We start from the raw sequence: 26,811 nt of genomic DNA, 5'->3' as shown, positions 1-26,811 counted from the left end.
AGCTGAACAGGGGGCACACTTGGGAAGATAGCCAGACCAATATACAGTAGCTTGGGGCGCCATCAATGCTACAACTCAGAAGAATTGAGGGTGATCTGGGGTCTCCATTAAGCACACACAGTGAAACACCAAGAATTACAATTAGACAGTATACAAAAATATGCTGTTTATTATAGGCCCAATAACAAAACAATTAATAATTAAATGCACGAGTAAGAATACCACACACATATATATATATATATATATATATATATATACACACACACACACACACACACACACACACACACACACACACACACACACACAAAAGTCAGAGCGAAAAAGGTAAGATCTCCACCAATACCTGCAAAGGAAAAGGGTAAATAACTTTTATAGCACAAACGGTCTTCAGAGATAGCAACCCTAACTTTATAAATCCAGCCCCAAGATGAACGGAGCCTTGTGCGCAATGTTCAATGCGCGCATAAAGCTCACGGTTTGGCGTTAAATTCACAAGTACTCCTTAAAGAGCAGGAAAAATTTAGGGGCGAAACGGGCTCCAATAGGCAGCTGAGGGTCTGTTACGATGAATAAAGCAATTCTGATATTCAGAGAGCTTTAGGCGGCAAATACTACCTAAGCCAACAGGAGGACCCAAAATTAGCCCTCAAGAAATTAATGCGCTTGGATGAACAAAGGGCCACTGGTAAATGACTTAACTATTCTCTGCCCTTTGCTCGGGTTTGGTCCGGACTTGACAGGTGCAGAGGGGGGTCACCAGAGGTACGATTTTCCACCTTCCGTTCGGATTCCAAATGCACAGGCACTGTGGGTGCGTATACAGGTCCAATACGCACAGGAGCTGTTAGTCTCGATTCAGGCAAGAAAAGAAGAAAACACCAATACAGCAGGTCCAAGGGCACTGGAAGGAACGCGGGAACACCATCTTCAGCAACCATGACTGTAGCACAGTGACGCAAGGGGACCCAAGTCTCACGGTTTGGCGCAGCCTTCTGTCTCATGGCCCAAAGGTACAGGGACAATGAAATTCGGCAGAAAGATGCTGTGTTGGAAAACCTGGGATTCTCCAAAGTCCCATGTCGAAATATTGACGTTCCTGCACTGCAACCAAGGTTTGAGCTGGACAGTCCACTGGATGGCCAAAGGACACTACCGAACAGGCTCACTTGGAAGTTTACCAGGAGACGTTTACCAGGTGTCATACAAACAACTATTGCCAAAGTCCAAAGAGAATAATATCAAGGCAGGTTATAAAGACCCTACAATGCCAAAGTCAAGAGTAGGAAATAAGAATCCAGGTGTTTGCTACACTTATTGCTAGTGTGTAAAAGAGGCAATAAGAGGAACTGGTTTATACCCATTACCAAAGCCAAAGAAGAGTAAGATTGAAACACTTTGTCAGCAGTTGGTTAATGTGGAAGTGGGGCAACAAGAGTGGCAGGAAGGCTCTCCTTCAGACAGGAAATATTCAGGAGGAGTGAAGCATAACCTGCATTGCATGTGGCAATCACAAAGGGCAGCAATATGTTTCTTGACCCCTCAGAGGAAGTAATCAAACTAGATGTTGTGAAGTGTGAAGGCATCAAGAAGCAAGACAGAGACAACAGATTCAAAGTTTAAAAAGAATGGTTTATTAACTTAAATGTCAGGATGGGGGAAGGCATAACTTGTCCTATGCCAAGGTGGGATTTCCCTACCTAAAGACACTAAGGATAGTCCAAGTCAGTAAGTTCAATTTAAAAGACTGCCTGGTTCCAAAACCTATACATGCCCTCACAACTAAAGATAAACAATGTGTAGGGATGTAAGCATCAAAAGAAATAGTGTTCCAAATAACGTTCTGAGCTTCTTCCAGCTCTGGGCTTACTTTCCAGCTCCCCCTCCGAAGTTTAAGATGGTTCCACAAAGTCTCGGGGTTCCCTTCCCCAAGAAGGCAACACAGTTCCAAAATAGGGGTCTCGAGGTTCCCTTCCTCAAGGCAACCATAAAGTTCATATGGTCTCAGGTTTCCCTTCTCTCAGACTACAGCTTACTCGGCTTGCCAATTTATACTTAGTTCAATCTCTCAATATTCAAAACCAGTTTCAGGTCTACTTTACACTCCTTCTGGTTTCTTGACAGTTCATACAGATGCTTCCTTCTGCTACATGCACTTGGATTTGCTCTCTGTATGTTTCTTTGACTTTCACAGATGGGGTATCCCAGTCTAGGCGCAGCTGTCGGATCACAAGGCCCACCCATTACAGGTCATGCCACCAGTAACCCTATGCTTGCTTGTCCAGACAGGCTTGTCTGTAACCGCAACTGTGTTTTGGTTTTCTCCTTGCCAGCCTTTTAACTTTGCCACACTGCGTTTTTCTCTTTGCCAGTCACTTGACTTTGTCACAAGGTGCCCTTTCATACAGTTCACCTTCTTTCGCCACATTGCTTTCATACTCTTCAGCAATATGTATTTTTTATTGTGCAATTAGTTTAATTCATTAAAGCTTTAAGCACGTTACCAGCAATATTATATCTTTGTTTTTCACTGCATTTCATAAGATTTGTTCTTTGCTTTCAATAGATGTACCTGTACTTCACACAAACTTGTCAACTGTTTGTTTGTCAAAAGCTTTCCTTTAGTTCAGTATTCAATAGTTCTGAGCTTTTATTTTGTTGCTCACAGTCCATCTTATTCGGAATTTTCTTTAAACCCTGTTGCTTTGGGTTCACCATACTTTGCATATCATCTTTCGTTCATTCGGCATTCCCTTTTGCTCTCTAACAGCCATAGAAGCGCTGCGGTCTGAGCGTTTCCTCTTGTGCACTCACAGGTCCCTGGCGTCACCTCCAGGCAACTGCGTTCGCTTCTTCTGCTCCGCCGACATGTTTCCTTTGGACTGCGAGCCCCGCTCACACTTCACTCCACTCTCTGTGGATTACAGGCAGCTCTGCTTGCTTCCCACAGATGCTGCCGATAGCTTGCAGCTATCAGATTTCTTCCGTGTCAGCAGCTCCCGCTACGGACACCCGATTAATGAGGCTCCCACTGCTGTGGCCCTCTCATGCCCACCTGGGACTCGGCTCCCAGCTCCTTCGGGATACTCGCTGGCATCCTGGCTTCCCAGCCGGACCATACGCGCCAACCTCCTTCTACACAGGATTCTCCCCGCAGGCTCACAACACTCAGCCCGGAATCTCTCCTGCTTGTTTCCTCCTCCTCGTCAGCTCCACCTTTTATACACCTGCAACCATTTGACAGGTTGCAGGTGCGAGTCTTCAGGTCCAATTGCCTGACCATAGTTAGTGGAGTACTCTGGACATGCCTGATCCTTACAAACGTCTACAGGTTTCTTCCTCGTGTCAGTACTAGAGTGGTGAACTGACATGTTAGTGTCGGCTCTTCTTTGTCCCAGTACTATAATGCTATGAATGAGGTGCAATGAGGGGGAAATGAGGGGGAAAGGGTTTGCAATAGCCTATAAAGGCAGCGGGAGGTTGGCTCTTGCAAGGAAAAGGGGGATACCATGTCTGGTCGGTGGACCTTCTCTTCTCCCTCTTCCTAGTGTTTTTAGATTGATAATTTTTTCTGGTGTTACCTCGGCCAGAGGGAAAAAGAGTAAAACTACCCCACGAAGGCAGTTGGGACTGAGGATTCATCATGGAATGGAAATGGGGGATACTGTGTCTCACCCAAGGACATCCCCCTACCATTCCCCAAGTATCCCCTACCCAGGTGATCCTCCCTCGCATCTCCACCCACACGATCGGGAACCAAGAGAGATGGCACTTCCCTGGCCACCTGAGTAGAGGTTGTTGGGGAGGAGGAAGTGAGGATGCCCTCAGGTTCCTCACAGAAGCTAAAGGCATTGCTATATTGCTGGAAACACCTCTTTACCACAGAAGTACTTGTAGTAGTAGTTTGACCGGTCCTGGCAGGGGAGTACACCAGGACAAAAGGATCTTGTAGTAGTAGGCCTGGCAGGTGAGTGGACCAGGCAGAAGTCATTGAAGTACTGTGGTGGGGTGCTAAGTGTTAAAGAAAAAGTGGCAGAACCACTATTGTATTGTTGTGAACTATTGCAGAATCATCCCGACAAAGACAATGTTGTATGGTGTCCAGTGTTGATGAAGAAGTGGCAGAAACACTATTGTATTTTATGAACTATTGCAGAATATCGTCCTGACCAAGACATTGTTGTTGATTCTAATGAACTATGGAAGTATTCTTGTTCCATGAAGAAAGGTTGTATTGAACTCCTCATCAAAAGTGGGAATAGGAGAACCTTGTTGAACATTGGAAAATATTGGTAGAGTTCAAGGTGGAACAAATAGAACTTTATTGTTGGAACTGTGTTGCGAGGCAGGATTTCCTTATCCTTCTTTTTGGTACTTTTGAACAAGACCCTGTTTGATTCCGGAGCAGGGGGATTCATCCAGACTATAGGGAGAAACAGTTACCAGCTTGTGAACATAACCAATGTTTGTTGTATTGGAACAACCATATGTTACCTTGTTAAGTTTGTTATATGTACAAGTGTGAACAGAAACCTTTTGTTAGAGTGTTTCCTTTAGTTTATTTTGTTAGGCAGGGGAATTGTCTTCGGGGTAGGGACAGGGAGGCGTTTATCCAACCTTTTCAGTTAATAAAATGCCATCTTTTGAAAAACATTCACAAAGTTCTTTGCCTCACATTTCTGACCCATCACAATGTCCAAAAAGGGAAATCCCGGTCCTGAAAAGGCAAGAAGGCAAGGGTACAAAATGGCCAAAGACACAAACAAAAGACCTTGTGGCAAGGCCATGCTGGATACTAGCCACAGTCAGGAGCCACAGGCGGGAAACGTGGTAATGCTCAGTAAAAAGTTCTATAAATACAAGAAAAGACTACTGCTGCCACCAGTTTGCCCTAAGGCATATTGTACAATCACCAAAAATTCCATAGAGGGTGTCTAGAGCCATAAAACAGCAAGGACCCATCGTGCGGTACTATAAAGGTACGTTGGGCAATGATAAAATGTTACCAACAAGTGGCAACAAAGTCAAAAGACTAAGAGAAACAAGGTTTCTCAGTGCTGACAGCCTGTAGGATGTATCAGTTTCCCCATAACAATGAGGGAAAGCCCAGTGGAGTGCAGCTGAAGGCTGTGCTCCACTAGAAAAAGTCAGGTCAGAATACTAAAACAAAGGCAAAAAATGTGGGGGTCCATGGAGGAAAAGTTGCTTCAAGAGAAATCTTTTCAATCAACACTGAAACTGTCGGACAGTATATCACACACTCTATGAGAACTGAAGGCTCTCTCCTACTCTGGAAAAGAAAATTACACCACTTATTTCGTAACGCCTTGTACATAGGGGCTAACAAACAAACTATTAAAAAAATCCAATTCTTGCAAAACAATGCTCTCAGCGCAGCACTAGGAATTGCAAGGAGAGAACACATCTCCGAGAGGAAAAGAGCTAACAAAAGGCTCTCTACATACGATAAAATAAAACTAAAAGCTGCCTCCCTCACATAAATGCCTGAACAATGCGGCACCCAGTTACCTGTCAGATAGTATTTCTACGAAACCTGCAACAAGAACAACTAGAGTCTCTAATACAAATTGCCTCTTGGTCCCTAGATTCAAGTTATCTAGAGTTGGAGGTAGCAGTTTCCAGGTTAAGGCAACCCAATTGTGGAACTCGCTACTCTCCCTACAAAGAGTAGATCAATCGTACCAAAATTTCTGGAGCATAATAAACTGGCTTAAAGATGCTGACATTTAGGCTGGCTTATGACACCCCAGACTAACTGGCCTACTATCATGTAAATAATCTAGTTACTAGTCACATTACTGACTGTCTCCTGAACCTTATATACTACCACTCGATGAACCATGACTCTTCTAGGCTCTCCACGTGCCTGCTCTCCCCCTGTAGTCTGAACTACATGTATGTATATATCCTGTATGTATATAATTGCATTTTGTAAGTGAACATTATTATGTGTAACCAAGCTGTGAGTGATCTTATGCAATGCGCCCCGATACCTACGGGTGTAAAGACGCAGGTGGGGGGGAGGGATGTCTGTACTTCTGCTCTCTATATGGTAGAGGAGAGGCACAGAGGAACCCAGCCAAGATTCCCTATTATTGGTGCGTGGTCGAGCAATCAACGCCTAGCTTCTCAGGAGGTGATGCAGGCTGGTTCTAAGTACAATGTAGTCTCCAAGCACCCACAAAGGAATGTCCACACACTGTATCGGTTACAACACAGTCTTTATATAATTAATATTCAAAAGGTATATACAATATCACAATGACTCACTTTGTACTCCGAAAATCAGCAATGGTAAATATATACAGTTCTAAAGTGGTACCACTAACGTTATTAGATCTCATTAAAGTGCATACGGTTAGAATGACACATAGATCAGAATAAAGAGGAAACCAGCAGTAGAGAGAGGAAGGAAAGCAAGATAGTTGAACAATTGGCAGAATACTGGTCCTGCTACCTAGACACAGTTCTGTGTGGAGATCCCCCCCACCCCCACACCTGGGCAACCTGTAAAGCTAAGATGTATCACAAGCCCAGTCCATATATTGTTCACACTAGACTTTCCAACAGTTCTGCAACCCGAAAGTACCTTGGCGTTGTAGCGTCCCTCGTCGGGGAATCGACGGCCCTTCTTGAGTGCCCTCGCTTTAAGGCAGGAGTCACGGGTCGAACGTCCGAAGGAGAGCAGGTCCAGCTACGATGTTGAAGTGGCCGCGTCGTTCCTAGCGCTGCTCGTTGACGGGGAAGCGTAAACGTCCTGCAAGGAAGAGGCATGCGGGGCACCTCGTTGTTGATAGTTCTGGACCGCAAAGAGTTTGAAGAACTGTGGCCCAGCAAGGGCGTCGAGTCGTCAGCGCCTCTGTAGTCTTTGGGTGGCAGGAAACCCACCGGCGGATGCTCCTCGGCGCGTCGACGGCCAGACCTTCTCCAGCAGGATACAGTGGCAACAATGCGGACGAGCACATCCTTGGATCAATGAAGTTCTTAGGCAAACGGGAGCATGGCAGCTCCAGTCGGCAACGGCGGTCGTCGACAGTGCCGGACAACAGTCCGGGCGCTTCTCTTTGGAGTTCCGCAGCAGTCCTCGTATCGGGTCGGCAGCCTGTTGAAGGTCTGTCTACCAGGGAGCTTTGGCAAAGGTCAGCTGGTGCACGATAGTCCCTCGTAGCTCGGGAAGAGGGCGCCTTACCAGGTCCTCTATGGGTCAGTCCTTGGAGACACAGCAGCTTTCAGATTGCGAAGGAGAGCAACACCAATTCTTCTCTTCCAGCAGGGCTTCAAAGTCAAGCGTCAGTTTCACTCCAGTTACTCTTTGTAGTTTGGACTTCAGCTCTGAACACTTCTGAACACACTTCCTAGCAGTGAGAGGTCCCCAGATATACTGTTGATCTCCCATTCATTCCGCTGGGTCACACTGAAGCATCCAATCACTACGAAGGGCATTCATGCAGGCAGGCAACCAATCAGGCACACAGTGCATTCAGGCCATTCACTTCTCTCTAGACACTCACAACAAGTTATGTGTATTGCGACGACAAGTACAGAGCCATTCAACACTTCATACTGCATTCATACCGGTTACGGGCAGGGCTGTCTCAGTCATTTTGTCAACCACCAAGATACTAGACACCCACAACATAGAATGCGTATTCGTCACACACTCCATTCAACCAGGTCCCACCCACAGGCGTACCCACAACATACGGTCGTTGGGAAGGCTCCAGCCAGTCTGGTCAGCACTTCCCCAAACTACCATATATGGAACTTCCACTCAACAGCCAGTCAGGGGGAAGGGACAGAGTCAGGGATTCCCGGGACTTCGGGAAATCACGGTAAAAGGCGATGGAAGGCAAGAGGCCATGGGGGCCATTTTGTCTCCATCAGGAATCTACTGATTCCAATGACAGGGCCTGGGCATCCCAAAATGGAAGACGCTCAGGGCACCAGTCATTTCAGCACGGAGCTGCCACCAGCCCATACCCTGCTCGGAGGGCCACCCACAGGTGCCCATAAACATACACTATGGGCACAGGAGTGCACCCCTACCCATGGGTGCCATAAGAGTATCCCATGGGTCTGTTCACCAAACCCAGAGAGAGAGCTGCACCGCCAGGAGTCCCACACAAACTCCTGCACGGAAAACACGACAGAACACGATAAAAAACAGTAAAGGACAAGGATACAGAGGCCCTGTCCCTCCGATGCATTTCCAGCATCACAACGGGTCTGGAGCGCAATACAAGTAATAAAACAAACAAATAAACATGAGCGACGTGCCACCCTGTCGCAGCTGGTAACCACAATGGAGACTCAAGTGGGAACAACCGATACCCCAACAACAAATAAGGAAGTGCCCACTAACAAGGATATGTGAGATATTCTGGCAAACAAACACACACGCCCCTACTATGTCCAAGCATCCGTTATGTAACAGAAGGGTACTATGGGAAAGATAGAAGACTGGGTTGAAGCAGGGTGTAAAATGTGCACTCGCTACTAGCCATTGGCTAGTGATATTTGATTCTTGACGAGTAAGAAATTATGTGCTGTGTGTATGTATAGAATTGAGGAGGCGAATTACTTTTATGGCTGGCTGGTAGCTTGCAACTTGAATGTTTGCCCCTTGGTTGAAGCAATGGAAAACAGCCAACTGCCTACAATTTGGCTTGAGCTGAAAGACAAGGGATTATCCAAGATGGAAACTCAACCAGGGAGCTGGAATTGAAAAAGTCAACAACATAAAAACACACAAAAAAAATGCAACTTGCGCTTTTGGGGTTCTAGAATCAGAGAGGGATTGACCCAGATGGAGAAGGCGGTCAAGCACATTATTTCTTCAAGGTAAAGGAGGCTTAGACTACTTGATGGACATAAAGCATATACATCGGTGAGCTGGTTAATGCTTAAGATCCAGCATCGATCGATGTCACTTTTCTTCAGATAAACAACATAGCTTGGCCAAGATGAGGTGAAAAGAACGATAGAATACAAAACCAGCAAAGTGTATTTTTCTGGACCTCTCCTCACTGACATTCATGAAAAAGGTGCAAGTGCCGCCCGCTTACGACCTGGGTGAGGGAGTGTGGCACAAAATATATATCGGCTTACCCATTCAATTAACGGGGGATTCAGAAGATGATCAGGAAACACCAACAGGCTGAGACCTACCATCACAGGAGCAAAGGAATGCTGATGAACAGACTCCACTCAGAGCTGCAGGATCAAGGAAATACAAGAAACTGAATACGCTGTCTGGGTGCGGGTGAAAGCTGAAGAAAAACGTTCGAGATTCAGACCTCTACAACCGTTGGCTTTAAGAGGCTTTTATTGTTGAAATGGGGGGGGGGCACAGCATCATCAGGATGCACTAATTATCTTAGTGTCACGCTGCGGAGACCGTGGAAGTTATGGGCAAGATGGAGGCGCTATTAGGTCCTTACAGCCTGTCTGTGAGCGGTCTAGTCTTTTTGTTGCTGCTGCATTTAAGGAAGCCACGCCCCCTGCGAGTCGCGTTGCAACTCGCTATGCTGACTTTCGATTTGTGCCTACTACAGTTCCTGACATACCGAGCTCCTCTTTTGCTTTCTCGGTTAATCACCGCGGCCCATCGCCTTCTCGTTAGGCGACGGCCGTTCACTCTTGCCTTTCCTTTCCTTGCCCTTTATCTGGTCCTCGGTTCCTGCCGAGCTTCTCTCCCGTAGTACCCTCTACCTCGCTCGGCGGGTTCCTATCTTCCCCGTCGGCGAGGTTCCGGGTTTCCGGTTCCCTGTGGCTCGGGGTCTTTTCCGTCTTCCCTCGGTCTTGTCATTCCTCTCTTTCACCCCCTCTTTCATTCTCGCACGCTCGCATTCATTCGCTCTCATTCATACTCTCTTACATTCACTCTCTCTCTCATTCTCGCACGCTCACATTCATTCACTCTCTCATTCTCGCACGCTCGCATTCATTCACTCTCTCTCTCATTCGCGCACTTCTGCATTCACTCGCTCTCTCATTCATACTCTCTCGCATTCACTCTCTCTTTCTCTCACGGACTCACTATTGCTCTCTATTACTCACACTCTCTCCCCATTCCTTTACCTGGCTACCAAAACAACTTACCTCCGTCTGCAGTCTTCTGTGCCTATGTTCGATCTTTCGGAAGAATAGAAGTTCTCCTTTGTGGCTCCACACTCCATCGCCTCTCCCAGGGCTCTTTCATCCTTGCCAAGGAATCACAGTCCGGTAGCTGTCATCTATTGGAGTATCAACTGGACTTTCGCCTCAAGACTTTAAAAGCCTCTGGATCCGCAATTCCTCCATTCAACCCACGCCTGCAGCCTCACAGGGTTTTTTCTGCCTTATTGGCTTTTTCCCTGTTTTGGGAGGGGCGGACTCCCCAGGGTTCACCTGACGGTTTATTCCAATAACGGTCAAGGTGGCCTCCGGAGGAGACCGTCCCTATCTCTTTGAACGCAAGAAGGGGAAAGGACTCCTTAAGAAGGATACTGAAGAGGAGAGAACCCCGAAAGACCGGAGGAGAAGACAGAAAGTCGCCAGTCACAGTGAAGATCAAGGTGAGGAGACTCCTGGGGAAGGCACTGTGGGAAGTGGCTGTGACACTTAGTTACTTAGCTTTGTTGAAGGTCCTTGACTCTAGACTAACAGTAAAATCTTTTCGTTAAGTGTGATAGAGGCCTTGTGTGATTTATCGAGAATCATGGGGTTGGGTGGGAGAGCTTCAAGATTTTTGAACTGGGGATGTGGGTCAGCTGAGTAATTGCTATTTTACAGCGCTGGTTAATGGCGTTGATCCATCACTTCTTAGCCTCCCGCACTCAATCTGGCAGCTCACTCTACTTTTTATGATCAGTTCTGGGGATTATTGAGAAGTCAGTGCACCTTGAGAAGAAGAAGTTAAAAGAGCCCTTATGCTTATACTTTATTGTAACCTTTTTAGTACTCTGGAGCACAGAAATCCTCAGGCGGAGGCTTTATTCCATGGGGTGGGGGCTTTGGAATGGATGCACAGGACGGGGGTGGTGGGGGTTCATTGAGGGTTTTTAGGACAATAGATAGGAATTTAGATGACAAGGATGGTCACCAGATATAACTATAATACCACAATCGAGGTTGCCTATTGCATTGTGGTATAAAGGATTGGTTGATGGGAGGGTGCTCCATCGAATCAATGCAAAGTACTTGAATTCGACGTATAAATGGCCACGGTCAGCAAGAGATTTCAGAAGAATTCCCTCATTGTCAAGCAGGGTAAGAGGGGGCAATTAGGGGTTCATTGTAGGGGGTATTATAAAGGAAAAAAGAGCAGGGGTAGATATTATTCGCACTATTAAGTCCACATTCAATCAAACCGAGGTGAAGAAATGCCTGGAAGGGAAATGTCTCATGAAAAAAGGTTGCAATATGGCCTCTGACGAACACTCTGTATGCTTTATAGCATGAATCTAGGACAAATGCCATTTCTTGGACAGGCTTTCAATAAGGTCTTCACTTGGAATGAAGAGATACTGTTACTAGGGGGAGCATTTAAATTTGATGGTGGATCCGGAATGCAAGAGATTATCGATACAGAGTTCTCAAACAGCAGAAAGTGAACCTAGTCACTTGGAACTTTGCTGAAGATGCATGGGACAGTACACAGAGAAAGAGTGACCCTTATAGTAGAGGATATTAGTTATAAAAATAATTTCTTTAATGTGTTATAGTTTACAAGTAAACCTTTCACATTCAATAAGTACAAATCTTTCAATTCAATCATTTGTGCAAAATGTATATAAAATGCGAATACAAATAATTATAGTTACAAATATACAATATAAAATACAGTATAAAATTTCATTTCTAACAGTAGTAAAATAAATACATAGGTCTACAGTAATTTCAATTGACCAACTTAGGACATATAGAATCCAGTATTGCATCTACTTCCAGCCTAGCTTGAACTTTCTGTAGTGAACATGTATAAAAAAGAAACATACATCAATTCACTGTTATATAGTTACTTTCACGAGTTGTTCTGTCTTTTGCCAGACATTATACATCGAGATATAGACCTTCATATTCCTTGTGTTAATACACTGTGCCCAAAAGGCCATATCATTTATGGTATTGAGATTATGTACATATCTCCCATATAGTCTAGTATATGTCTCAGTAAGACTGGGGCATTCTGATAATACATGCTTGGCAGTTTCTATTTCCTCTTATTCTTACATATCTGTCATGCTTCCAGCCCCTCATGTCTCCAGCCCTCCAAGATGTCAGGCTGGATCCAGGCCACAATCACCTACATGGCCCTCAAGGGCCTCTCCATCCCTCCAAAGACCCACTTGGAGTCAGACTTGGCGCTTGTGGCACCAGACTCACTCACTCCCATAGCTTAACATTGGGGATTGGACTTGTAGTGCATTGATGGGGACAAGATGGATGCCCACACAGATTTCGGTTCCCAGAACTGCATGTGCAGTCTAGTCTTTTGGGTGTGGTTCAGCCCAGAGACAGATACTCTTCTACAGGGATAACCCCACACTCTGCTGATGATCCCTCCTACTAAGTGAGGATATATAACATATATTTCAACAAAAGGAAGGAATATACAACAAACTATATAAAACAGTGAACTTATCCCCTCAGAAAGCAGAAATACATAACAGCCGCTAAATCAATATGGGCTGCATTATGTATTCTCAATTAACATAAAACAGTATTATCAGAAAATATCATTTTTAATATATTAATCTCTAATTCAGCACAGGTAATACAAAAATAGTTTCAAAAACATATACACATAGTCATATACATGTTAAAAACATTCCACCTCGCAGTATAGAAACTTTTATGCCGACAATTAGATCAGCATAGCACCAGAATGGCAACTTAATTGATCTCATTTCCCATTGTGTGTCACAGCCCAACTTATATAAGTTTCTGTCCTCTGTGTTCTCAATAACCGGACATTCATCAGGGGCAGAGGTAATCCTGTGCTTCAGGTAGATTCTTCCTATTCAACCAACAACTTGCTATTTCTAAGGAAAAAAGAGAGAAACATGTATCACTGACACCGGCATAATCGGTTTAATTATTCACCAAAGCCACGCCCTAATCACCAATAGGGTACCAAGATATAGTAAATCATATACCTGGTCTAAGATCTCAAGAAATATATAACTTGGACCTCAAAAGCCAACCCATTTATGGCTCTTCACTGCAGAAGCAAAAGGGATTCTGCATCAAGTCCTACGAAATACCTACCCCAACGCTAAAATGTAGAGCTCTCTTACTCATAATAGCTGTTCTTTTCCCCTGAGTAGAAAAAAATCTTAGCATCTCAATCATCGGTTGGATACTGATACAACCCAAAATTTGATGTTCTAATATATAATTTACTCACCATGGGATGTGGAAGCTGAAATTTTCTTAGATTCAGCCAAGTCTCAGTAGTGGTAACCACCCATGGACCCTTTCCAATTCCTCTAGACCTCCAAGTGCCTGAAAAACAGGTGGAGGAAGATAGATTACATTAACCCACCAAATATCCATTATTCCTCACCTCCAACTCAACAAAAGAATCTTACCTATCTAAGGCTTTTGTGAGCCAACAAATATGTTTTGATCGGAGTACTATCTGGATACGGCCTCTTCCTCTTAACGGATGTGAACCTCTCGCTCTGTAATAATACAATGCTGAATCAGCAAAATATCAAGGAGTATCCCCATGTAAGACTTGAGTAATTCGACATCACTCCTAGCTCTTACCCACAATTAGGTGGATCCGCTCCTAGTAGGCAGCCACAAATAGAAGTTCGAGAACAGGGGCCGGCGGCCACGTCCACCGTCGGTTCTACCACCAAACGACCACAAATCCTCCTAACAAGTAAGTGGCGTACCGTGCTGACGTCACCACGCTAGTCATCGCGCGGTGACGTAAAACGTCATCACGCACCCTTCATGTAAAAAATGGGGCCGGGCTCAAAAAATCCCTAGTGATAGCGAGGTTGCCCCGCAACCATTGCTACGGGAAAAACAAAACAAAACAAAAGGGGATCTCACACAACCAAGGGCCCACAGTGTCCCTACCACAACAGCATCACAGGTATATATGGGGCTCAAAACTAGTAACACCAAATGGAAAAACAGGGTAATTTACCGGAGTTTTTATACCCAACGACCATCACAGAAAAACTATAAGTCCACCATCTGACTGATATTAGTCACTCTTACAGCGGGAAAAACCCCTGACCCGATCATGTCCAACGGTCATAGAGAAACCACAGAGTCATCTCTCTCAAAGAGGATTTGCCACAATAAAAGCAATCACCGATGAATTACACCATCAAGAGGTTTATGCAATCATTAGTTCACCAACAAATATATAGTTATTTGTTTCTGCATATAGAGGTTGGTATTCTCCCACAGTTGAAAACCCCCAGAAAGTGCAACACTCCAATGATTACGTGAGTACCATCACACTCTCTTATCTAATGTTATGCCACTCTATATTTTCATTTAATCCTGTAATGTGACTATTGGTGAGAAAAATCAGCTTCTGTTCCAGATTGATCAATTTTCTATTGATTTCGTCTTGGGTTCTCCCTTTAATCTTTTTAAGGATACACCATTCGAAGTCCGAGAATGTGTGTCTTCTCTCATCGAAATGTTTTACTAGAGGAGCTTTCTCAATATGATTTTTCAAACAGCTCCTGTGTTCGCTCATACGAGTCTTGCACTTTGTTGGTTTTGCCTATATAAATTAGGTCACATGGGCATTTAATCAAATAAATTACATTCTCCGTGTTACAATTAGTATGTTCTTTCAAAGACCATTCTGTGGTTAAACCCAAATCAACAGAAGTCATTTTCTTAGTAAAAGGGCACATAACACATTCTCCACACGGATGATGTCCCATCACACGGGGCAAACCCCACAATGTACTTTGGGCGCTCTCATGATTGACCACCTTGTGTATGTCGTTTTTCATGACAAGATTACGGATGTTAGTGCTCTTTTTAAAGGCTATCAAAGGTACTGGGCTATTCATAGTCTTTTTCCAATTTTTGCATATAATGTTCTTAACTTTATAGGACATGTTGCTAAAGGTATTAACAAACACCAATGGGGTGTCACGATTGGCAGTGTTTTTCTTTTTCCTTTCAAGAAGGGCTTCCCGATTGTTGTTAAAAGCTTGTTTGGCAGATTGTCTCACGACCTTGGTAGGGTAACCCCTTTCAATCAGTTTGTCCATTAGTATATTAGCGCCTGTTTCATAATCATGATTGGTGCTACTGTTACGCTTCAGCCGTAGAAACTGCCCAAAGGGCAGATTGTCCCGGACATGTTTCGCGTGATGACTCCTGTAATGCAGTAACGCATTTTTATCGGTGCTCTTGACAAACGGTTTCACCCATAGTTGGTTATTCTGTTGGTAAATTGTTAAATCTAGATAATTTACCTCTGTGGAGTTCATGGTAGCTGTAAATTTCAGGTATCTATTCTGGTTATTAAGCCAAATAAGGAAATTATTAGCTTCATCTATTGAGCCATGCCATACCATGAACACATCATCGATGTATCTTAACCATTCAGTTATTTGTTGCTTGAAAGAGACACCTGGGATACCCAGAGACTATTTAAGCCATGCCCAGGCTGAGAAACATGCTTTGTGTTATCTGCACCTGCAGCGTGACACTCACCGTGTTCGGATCGGTCTCCAGTAGGCTGTCATGTCTGCTGGACATATCTCTGGACCAGGAACGACCTCTCCATACAAAATGAGTTACGCCCATAGAACCACCAGACCATTCTATTCGAAATGGAGGTTGTTCGATGCATTACCGGGAAACGACGTGCATTCTTCACGTCGTTAAATTCACGTGATTTAGTTCCATCACGTGTATCACGGCAGTACGTACATAAGCAGCGTGGAAACGCCGATCACTGCTTCTGATTAACTCTTTGTTGGCGTTTTGTTGCTGAACTCCGGACCTGCGTCCTCGCATTCCCTTCAGCAACTTCTTTGGCCTTTTGGAGTGTGTTTTCCTCCACACGCTAATTCCTGAGCTGCGTGTATCCTGTTCGCGTGCCAAATCTCCACGCGGACGCTGTCTGCAAGCGCGGCTGTCCTGAGCTGCATGTATCCTGTTCGCGTGCCAAATCTCCACGCGGACGCTGTCTGCAAGCGTGGCTGTCCTGAGCTGCGTGTATCCTGTTCGCGTGCCAAACCTCCACGCGGACGCTGTCTGCAAGCGTGGCTGTCCTGAGCTGCGTGTATCCTGTTCACGTGCCAAATCTCAACGCGGACGCTGTCTGCAAGCGTGGCTGTCCTGAGCTGCGTGTATCCCGTTCGCGTGCCAAATCTCCACGCAGACGCTGTCTGCAAGCGCGGCTGTCCTGAGCTGCGTGTATCCTGTTCGCGTGCCAAATCTCCACACGCAGACGCTGTTTTCAAGCGCGGCTGTCCTGGGCTGCGTGTATCCAGTTCGCATGCAAAATCTCCACGCGGAAACGCTGTCTCCAAGTGTGGCTGACCTGGCTGCGTGTATGCTGTCGCGTGCAATCTTGCACGTGGTTTTCTGAACTACTTTGAACCTTTGGTACCTGTGACAGTTAACAGGTGAAATTCTAAGTATTTCATGAACTATTGGAAGGTGATTGTGCACAGTACTTTGGACGCTATCCTGTGGTGCACCAACCCGGTATCTAGCGAGAGCCTCGTGCCATTCGGGATAAGTCTCCCTTACTAATCTTCCCTTCCTTTGTCGTTTGTTCAACTCTGGACTTTCGTGGATTACTTCAGTTTTGCCATAAGGTCAGTGTCTGAATTAATGCTAATACTGTGTTATCTTAGTAATTTGAGTTTGGGACAGTTTCTTATGATACTTTATCTATCCTAGGCATACTTCCTACACAATTCCCACACCCTTTCCAGTGATCCATCTCTCTGCCCGTTTCATTCAGTCAGAGAGTTGTATCATTTGGAAGGTCTAATTTGACCTACCTACAATCAAGTCGTGTGAAAATAGGATCCGGAAGAGCCCTACCAACTGTATCCTTTTTTGGTTACCGTATCCTTTTCAATTGATGCATTGGTGATTTATGACAATTCTGCGCTCAGCTCCTGCAAGAACAAGAACACTGTTAGGAACAGCATTACCTTGCAGCGCTTCTGCCCATAATTCATCGCTTCTTCTGTTCTGCGGGCATTTTCGACGGTGTCATTCCCATCCCCGCACGCCGCTTCCTAAGGAAAAGGGAAAAGAACAGAAAAAAAGGCATTAGTAAGCATTCAGCAAATCTTTGCTTATTTTTAAAGACTGTACGAGCTTCAAACGCTTACCTGAATACCAGCCACTCTGGGGGAACTCTGTCTCCGGAACTTCTCATCCATCTGCAAGAGGGAAAAGACACTCCAGTTTAGCATGATTACAATTACATCTAGAGGCGCTGCATACCGCGCTTACTCACCGCATTTCTTCTTCATAACCGGCATCCACGCTGAAAACGTTGCAGCACCTAAAAGACACAGAAAAACAACTCAGTTCAATACAAATACAGAAGGGTCGCATCGTGCCCTCACTCACCTTCAGCGCTACTCATCTCAGCAGCACGTCACCATCCCCGGACACCGGCCATCATCTAAGGAAGGAAAGGAACGAAGTTAGAGAACTGTTCAAAAGACTCATTATACTTACCTGTCGGACTCTTGCCAGTGAAGTAACTAGGCAGCAACGAGCCCACATCAATCGACGCACCCCTCCGCTGAAAGCAGGATGGAGAGCACACTTTCCAAGAAAACAAGGTGAGCTGTGGATCAAAGGGAAGGGTTGGACACCGGGGAAGAAGGGGTTCAAGCACACAGACAATAGGGAGTTAAACTCTACCAATCCTGTGTTTCAGGCCCAGTCTCCAGTCGAGTAGACACCAGGGAAGGGTTTGAGGTCGTAAGAGGTCAGAAGAGGCCGAGTGATGTCCCTGTGGATACCAGGTAAGCGTTACAATATCCTACACCATCGTTTGAGCCATGGTATGTTGGTAAGTGACCCAGTTACTGACAATACTGGCAGGTGATTCAGTCCCAGTAATAAAATGAAGCGTCTGAGTCTAGGGGAAGGGGAGAGGATATTAATTTTATTCCCACTCACATCCGAGTTAATCTAGGCTTGATTATCTCTTTATGGAAGAAAGTCAGCGATCGTAGAGCAAACAAGGTGGAGATTGTCCATGTGGTCTGGTCTCCCATAAAATGGCGATTCTGGGTCTGGCTCACCCCATTACTGGGCTGGGTAAGGCTAAGTGGCAATGTGTTGTCTTGCTGCGGAGGGATCCGGCGTTAGCCATGAGAGACACAATTGAACAATATTGTGAGAGCAATGAAGGAGGAAAGGTTTCACCTGGGATTGTTTGGAATGCAGTCAAAGCCACCTTTAGGGGTGCTGATAGCAGAAGGGACTAGGTGAACAAGTCAATTGTGAATAGATGTCATACAAATGAGAGAGAGGAGAGGAGGTACATTTGTCTAACATCAAAGTAGTTAAGGAAGAGCTTACATTTTGCAGACTGATGCTGTGGGTTGTAATGATAGCACCAGCACACGAAAGTAAAGGCCAAGTTAGGCCACATATGTGAAATGCATGCGCCTGAAGGAAGGACACACTGGCAGAGTGAAACCTTAAGACTGCAATCCTGCTAAAGATGTATATCAAATCCAAAGATATGTACTTCTGCAGATGGCATAAGAAAGATTTGAAAGTCAAAAGCACAGTGTTGGCTGAGAGAAAAACGCAGCAATTTAATTGGAACTGTCAAACATCGAAATGCTGCGCACCCTGAATTTAAGTAAGTGAGCCTTGCAGGCGAAATTCAAAGCCATGTGAATCTCTCTCCTTTCAGGTGACTAAAACCCACTTTTCAGAACACAAAAAACAGACAGCAGATAAGGAAAAATATGTTTGTGAGTGGCCAAAATGAACAGCTGCCCTTTGCTTGAAGTTGCCACATTAATACAGATTGCTGTTTGCAAAGTAAAAGAAAGATTCTGGAGTAGCCAAAATGACATTTATAATGGATAGTGGGACTGATTGCAACACAGATTCAAAACAAACACGCCCCACTCCTGGCTCTGCTCCGGCCTTCCCAGTTGATAAACAATGACAGATGGATGTGATAAACAATGACAGATGGATGTCGCCATAGCGTGACAGGAATGTATTGGTGGGCTGTATAAACGGAGGCTGAAATCAAGTGAAGTTGAAAATAGCGTAAATTGAAGACATTGTGTGTCCAAATTCCCGATTTAACTGGGCGATGGCATGCGATAAATAAAGATATACTCTTTGCTGTCTCTCTTAGCACAGCTTCTGGGCCCCACAAGAGTGATTGATCGTGTTATTGCAGGTCTGACTCAACAGTCTAATGCACAGAACTGGACAACATTACTTCAGGGAAATGAGACCAAGAACCAAACATGACATTTTTGTTTATATTTATAAATATATAGCCATTGACTTTCATTGAAAATGGCTTTTTAGTCAATAACGTTGAGATCATAATAGTTACAGACTTGTGGCTGGTGTCATTTTAAAAAAGTAATTTCATCCACATGCGATTTGTGGGACTCAAGTTATAAGAATGTTAGTTTTCAAATAAAAGGTGAAAAACTGTAGCACATCCGTGCAATCACTTACTGAAACGGGAGTGACCTCTCCTGATCCATCTTGATGAGGGGCATATTAATATTTATATATCATGGAATATATTGGTAAATTACAGAATTTTGCTATGTAGGGACCTTTTGGGTAAAACTGGACATGGAAGAAAATGTGAATTTCACAGGGGAGTTGCAATATTTCTGTTCTAGACTTCTGAACCAATCCTTAAAGAGGGGTTGGACTTGGGGGTGGAGGGAAATGTAAATGTCCAATCCTGGTTGAGAGATCATAAGTTAGCACCTCCTAATGTTCATTTTCCATGGGAGGGGCTTAGAGAGTAAAAAGGTCTTGCACTATGGAAGTGGGAGTGCTGCCTAAAAATCACCAAAAGATCTGCTGAAAAATCTTTTGGGTGGAAATATTGGAAGAGGGCTGGAGATTCCCATTGCTGTGGAGACCAGAAAACAGAGGCTGGATTCTTACCCAGAGGCCATAGAGGGATGATTGCCATGGGATCCCATTGACTGAAGTGCTGCCCAGATTCCTGATTTTTCTCAAAAGCGAAACCCTGCCCAATCTCCATGAGTGCCAAGCCCAGAGATTTCCAAAAGTAATTAAATCGTTCAACAAAATTTCATTGTAGGGATCTATTTAATAGTCTATTCCCTTTCATAAGTGGGTTACCTTACATTAGTGAGTGTGGGAAATGTGTGTAGACCCTTAGTACATTAGGCTGTATATTAATGTACTTAACTCCCAAATAGATTGATGCAGTGGTGAGGTTGGAAGAATTCGAAAATGTTACCCTTTCTCTTAGCGGGAATAATATCATAGCCACCTAAAGTAATTAGGGTGTCTTTGCCACCAAAATGAAACTGGTTATTCTCCATTCCCAAACCTTGCCTTTAAAACCAAAAAGGTGTTAGTTCCAGTCCCAAAACTTGTACTAAAAGAAGGTGTTTTGTCACCCCTCCTTAAACATTGTATTTAGAGAATGGATTACCATACTGCCCCCACTCCCTAGACCTGGCCTTTAAACAAAGGGGTGCTGCATATAACAGAGGTCTGGGTTTTTGGTGTTGGGGAGAGATGTGCTTTGGAAAAGAGAAACCTCATGCCCCGAGCCTGGCATTGTATTATGTGTTTCAAAATCAAACCTGTGCTTGTTTGCAATCTAAATCTTCTTAAATCATTACGGCTGTTTATTACGGAAAAGAACCTCATTGTGTGTGAAGCTTTGTATTGTGCCACAAAGAAGGTGAGATGTGTAACAAACAGAACCTCATTGAATCTATACTTTAAATAAATATACATCGGCCTGATTTTTGGCACATTGTTGGCACAGGGGGAGGGATCCACAGAGCTCTATACGAGTCATAAGTGGGGCATACTAAAATCACATTCATGGTGTATTGTGGTCCAGTTTAACAGGGTGGAGGGGGGAACCCTAGGTTGAGTGTGGTCTCCCTATACATCGTTAAAATGCTTTTTGCAAGAAACTTTGATTTCTCAGACTCATGTTTTACAAGAAAAGTGGCAAAGCTGACACTATGCTATATAGGACATTACGGGCTCCCAGGTCAGACCATTGTGTAGATTCGCAGATATGGGATTTTGAACAAGAAAGCAATGGGAAATCCCAGATTGATTTGTGAAATTCTAACAATGTTTCTATGCAGCAGAGGATGGGTGCACAAAGGGGCTGATTGGGTCTTATTTTGTCACCCTAGGCTTGCCTACTTTTTCAGAAAAAGAATTAGTGAAACACAAAGGCCTGATAGACTGGGAAGTTTGGACAGCGATAAAGAGAATTAAGGTAGGTCAAGCTCCAGGCCTGGATGGTTCACTATTCAATTTTATAAGAGTTTTCAAGAAACACTGTCCCCAAAGTTGGCAAAAGTGCTTAATGGTACAATATAGGGATAAGAGATTCCTCTATCGTTTATGCAAGTTAATATTTCCTCAATTCCAAAGTAGAGGAAGATCATATATATTGTGGCTTGTCTAGCGCTAATTCAATGTCAAATGGCAATGCGCAATCCACAGAAGCAGGTTAGCCTCCAAACTTGATGTGGTTTTACCGGATCTGGTCCATCCCAACTCATTTGGATTTGTTACGGACCTGCCAGGAGCCTACTGATATCATGTGTGTCCTGGCCTGATCCAGTTTTACTGTCATTAGATATCGAGAAGGCTTTTGACTGGGAGCTGGAAATTTGGCAGTTTTTATGTGATGGAGATTTTTGGCTCAAACTTGTTATGCTGGATTGAGCAGATTTATTTGACCCTTACACCCGGGGTTTGGTTCACTAGGCACTTGGCTGGTCTTTTGGGCTCCATAGGTGGGGTCTCCTATCCCCATCTTGTTTGCCCTTGTCACACAGCCATTATCTAATGCAACTAGGAAGAATGAGAGGATACCAGGGTTTCGGGTAGACAGCAGATAATATTTACTTTTTGCTGATGACCCATTCCTATATTGTACTCATCCTGGTGTATCAATCCCGACTATGACCCAGAAATTGTCAAGACACAGGGATATGTCAGAGTACAACAATAACACTGAGAAACCACCCTTGCGCCCAGTATGCCCTACAGTGCAAGAACGTTGCTGAGGAATTGGCTAACTTTCCTTTTGCAATAAGCAGTGATTGGTACCAAGTTGCACACTTTCATGCATGAGCCCTTGAGCCAGCCCTATTTTTCTCCACTGCATGCTGGGACTTTTACGCCCACCCTTACAATGGGAAAAACAAACTACAAATTTCAGCATGCAATTGGAAACAATAATCATGACTGGCTGTAAATTAACATTTGAAAGATTACCTACATGTTGAGATATTGAAGGTGTTTCTTACAGCATATCTAATTAAATGTACTTGTTTACATTTGTTTTACAACAGGAATTAGTTTAGTCAGAAGCAACTTACTTGATTTACTGAAAAAGCAGCACTGTTACTAAGAGTAACCAAAGCTTGTTCACGAATTGAACTTTCGTCAGTAGTTTCAAGCAGCTCGATCAGTTTGTGCAGATGTTCAGCATCCAGATTACTTGATGGATTTATTAGAACATCTGTAAATAAAAGAATTGTCATAAATACACATGCAACACTTTTTTTCAAGATACGGCCGTTAACAGTTATAATTGGAGCCCTAAGTTATTGTGGTCAAAACAGCTAGTTGGAGGCTGGTGTGAAAAAAAAAAAATAATAATAATAATAACAACAACATAACTCTGAAAACAGGGTATTTGGTCTAACAGTTCAATCTTGTGGGTACTGGCCGAATCGGTCAAGTTTATACGTTCACTAAAGGTTTTATCTGGGGTCCAGTATTATATGAAAACAAACTGCATTAGCAGCACAGAATTAAACATTTATTATCAAGTCGGCTCATGGCCATAAAAGTTACAAAATTAAAACAATAGTACCAAAGACAGGTTACAGAATAAAAAATATATACATTTCTCTCACAGTTTCATCCCATGAAATTGGCAGAAAGGCAGCCCAAGAACCTCAGTTAATCTTATAAATCAATCTCAACCAGCAGACCCGGGTCAGATGCACTCTATGATGTTCCCCTGTAACCATGGAACACTTACAACACAGTCTTTGAACCTTTGCAATCTTGTTTTCAAGAATCGTTTTTTTTTTTTTTTAAGCTGTATCTAAGTGAATGTACTGTAAGAGCTCCACGATGCCTCAGGGCCGTTTGTGAGTTTTAGAAATTCAAATAAATAAATAAATACATTGCAAAATGTCATTGATATAAATAGGTTAAAACAATAATTGGCAAGCCAGTCAAACATCAAATACCCTTTTTAGTCGCCAGGCTCTTTTCAAATATTGCAATTGAGCCTGGAGCTCTGCTTTGTTTTGGTTGCATAAGAAAACCTTTAGGGACACTGCAATACTCTTTATAGTATACTTTTTTATATAGATAGGGCAAGCCACTTATGCCGCAGATGCCAATACAGGGGGCAGAGAAACAGTATTTTAAATTGTCAACCCCTTCCCCACAAATTTTGCACACTGGGGTATTCCCTCTGCCCCAGGAACTTGGGAACACTGCGAGTGGGAGTATCCCTAGTCTAATTTAGAAAAATAGGGTTTGTGCCTCCTGTCTTGAATAAGTGTTAAATACCTTTCTTGACCAACAGAGTGTTTAAGCTCACGTTACACTGCATATGTACCAGCTGGGCCCATCACCGAGAACCTTCATTTATAATACCAATCTGTGTACTTCTGCTTAATATGCTCTTTCGTAATCAAGGTTTCTCAGTGTACGATGGCAGATATTGAGGGGAGGCCAGGTTTTGTAGTCAAATCAAATACATAGCTAATCCATGGAAGCGTTCTTGCACCATCTTGTGCAAGAACGTCCAGGAGAGCTACTTTATAAGTGCTAAAGAGGGTAGGGGGGGCGCTATGCATTGCTCATAGAGAGCGGACTCCTTCCCGGAACACTTACCTGCAACTAAGAGGTAGCGCCTGCTCTGACAAGCTAACCTCCCCCCACCATTTGGGTACTTGACTGACCACTGCATACCCTGACCTCACTCACATGAAGGGAACTCTTCAGCTCCAGCCTCTACCCGGGACCAAATCACTATACTAGAGGGGTCACCCACCCTGATTACTGACTACTCCAGCCGGAGACACACCGAAGGGGCACCAATGAGAGAGGGAAACAGACTGCCCGGAAGTACCCAGATTATGAAAACATGAAGTTTGAAAGTTATTAACATAGAATATTTTGCTCCTGAAGAAGGGAAAATTACTTCCCGAAACGCGTTGAGCTATTTGGAACAGTAGTTAGGCCTCTACTGTACCTAAAATGTATATATTTTGTGATTGCAGACATGACACTATATGATGATCAACAATTGGTAATATTGTTGAATATAAACTGGCATGTATTAATAAAATTGTATTTTTCTACTGAAATCAATAACCAAGTGACTGCATGATTATTACCTCTACAGATTAAGAAAGCGTGTAAATGACTATTTCCAAAGTGCAGATTGAGATAACCCCAGTTGGTGGCTAATTAGCCAGTTACTCTAAGTCAACTTTAAGTTATTCCTTTTTTCTGTGTAAGCAGTTCAGACTAGAAATGGAGTACTGAAACAGATCCTCAACAGTATTAGATAAACATTTTGAACAATTGATTGCCACTGGCAATAACCTGAGTGTGCATGGGGCGCGAGTGATCCACAGCCCGTGGACACTTCCTTTTCCTTGCATTGCTCATAGAGATACAACAGGGGACACAACTTTCCATTGTACACAAAGCCGTCCACCCCAACTTCAAATTTGTTTGTTTGTTTATTTGATAAAGCACACCGAACCCTCAGGTAGCTGGGCGAAACATTACAAGTATACTTGAAGGTTAGTTACAGAGTAAATAGGGTACGTACATACAGGAAATAAACAGAATTACTGCCACATAGTTTATAAAGAGACTAGTGCTCACAAATAGGTATTACATGATTATAGTCGAATGGTGCAATAGTAATAGATACATTGAGAGCGGTAAGGCCTGACAGGCATTAGGTAGCAAGTGCAGTCATGGTTTAAGTACAGGAAGAGATGGGTTTGGGAGTCGATAGCAACAGGTTTAGGAGTCGTTAGTTTGTATCCAGGTGAGGACTTTCCGTCTAAATCTGGAATATGGTTGGTCTGTTCTGGGAACTAAGGGGAGTGCATTCCAGGATTGCGCAGCTATGACCGGGAAGCTAGAGCCACCAGCTGTGGTGCGTTTAAATCTAGGGATCTCTAAGGTGTGGCCGTTGGCAGATCTCATGGGGCGGGCAGGGAGTCTCTTGTTTATTCTTTCGACAAGATAAGGTGAAGCTATGTTGTTTTAGGGAGAGAGACAGGCTAGTGCTTGGAAGGGAAAGGAGATTAAAACGTATACACATTTTTAATTTAAGAAAAGAGATTGATCAAGAGAGTAAATAAAATGCATTTAAAAACTATTACTATTCAACCATCTGTCGGATCAGAATGGGAAGAAGTAGAATTCTATTGGTTGCAGAGCAGTCAGTACTACATTTTTAGTTTTATTTTAATCTCACATACCTTCATTCAAATCAGCTGTCATACCAAATAGTTGAAGTGCTTAGAAGCCGCAGGGAAGTTGAACAGTATTGTTCCATTACTGTGTCTTTATAATGTCGCCCCCTACTAAAACTGCACCTTTGCGCAATACTGAAATCCCGACCCCCATTACCCGGCAGCTGCTAAGCTGGAAAGTATGCAAAGAAACTAAAGCCACTTCACATTTCAGAGGTGGTAAGAAGTAGAGTTTATATGTAGATTATAATGCCTCCCTACAGCTTTTGAACCCGTGGATGGATCTTCAGCAAATTTGTCAGACCGAATATGGTGAAGTTGTGAGATGTCGCAAAAAAGCCAAAAAAATACATTCTTCGGTTTCTTAAGAGTTCGCATTAGGAAAAACGACATTTTACAAGCCTAGGTAGGTTGGTGCTCCCATTCGCAAGAATAGTTTTTGCTTTTCTTTGGCCAGGGTGCAAACATTTCACATTTATTTTGGCCGGGGGATGGGCTCCGCACATAATGCGCGTACCCACCCAATCTCCCATAACAAATAATACATCAAAATGGTCACTATCACAGGAAATAAAAAAGGGACCAAGTCCCTTTTCTATTTCAATGGCATTGGCCACGGACACAGTGAGAAGGAGAAGAGTCAACAGCTACCCCGGTTAAAACCATGCAATAGTTGTAGGCACGAAGGGGGCAGATAGCTAGTTTATACAAATCCTAGCTGATGCAGGTCACACATTGATTGCAAGGTAATTTTGTGGTGATTCAATTTAATCATAAATTCAGACATTATTAGCTGTAGGTTCGTACAGAAAGGAAAAGACAATTGTTGAACCTTTAAAAACTCACATGTAAGGCCACATTGGGCTTTCAGAAGACATTTGCAGACTGTTTTAAACATCACAGTTCAGTGAGTGAGGGTTAGTAGTATAAGTTTATGGTGCAAAATGCAATACTACTTGTGAACTAGTAGTATATTATGCTTGTCAACACATGATAATGTTTCTGGTTCGGGGTGGAGTCAACCTTCACTTGTGTTGAATTGTTCGCAGGTGAAGGGTCCGAACTG

The 26,811-nt window shown here is 43.7% G+C and overlaps 1 protein-coding gene across 1 annotated transcript in view; it reads right to left on the bottom strand.

Annotated features, from left to right (window-relative positions):
- The window catches only part of ARMC10 (armadillo repeat containing 10), a 224,538-nt gene that overhangs the window by 182,696 nt on the left and 15,031 nt on the right, over positions 1 to 26,811 (bottom strand). The window contains exon 2 of the mRNA XM_069628061.1: positions 22,599 to 22,741. Within this exon, the coding sequence (XP_069484162.1) occupies positions 22,599 to 22,741 (143 nt within the window). The remainder of the gene's footprint in view (positions 1 to 22,598; positions 22,742 to 26,811) is intronic.

This window comes from Ambystoma mexicanum, chromosome 12 (genome assembly GCF_040938575.1).
Source record: "Ambystoma mexicanum isolate Mex_15411 chromosome 12, UKY_AmexF1_1, whole genome shotgun sequence".
NCBI classification, from domain to species: Eukaryota; Metazoa; Chordata; class Amphibia; order Caudata; family Ambystomatidae; genus Ambystoma; species Ambystoma mexicanum.
The sequence above is the reverse complement of the archived record's forward strand: the minus strand, read 5'-3'. Positions and strand labels throughout refer to the sequence as shown.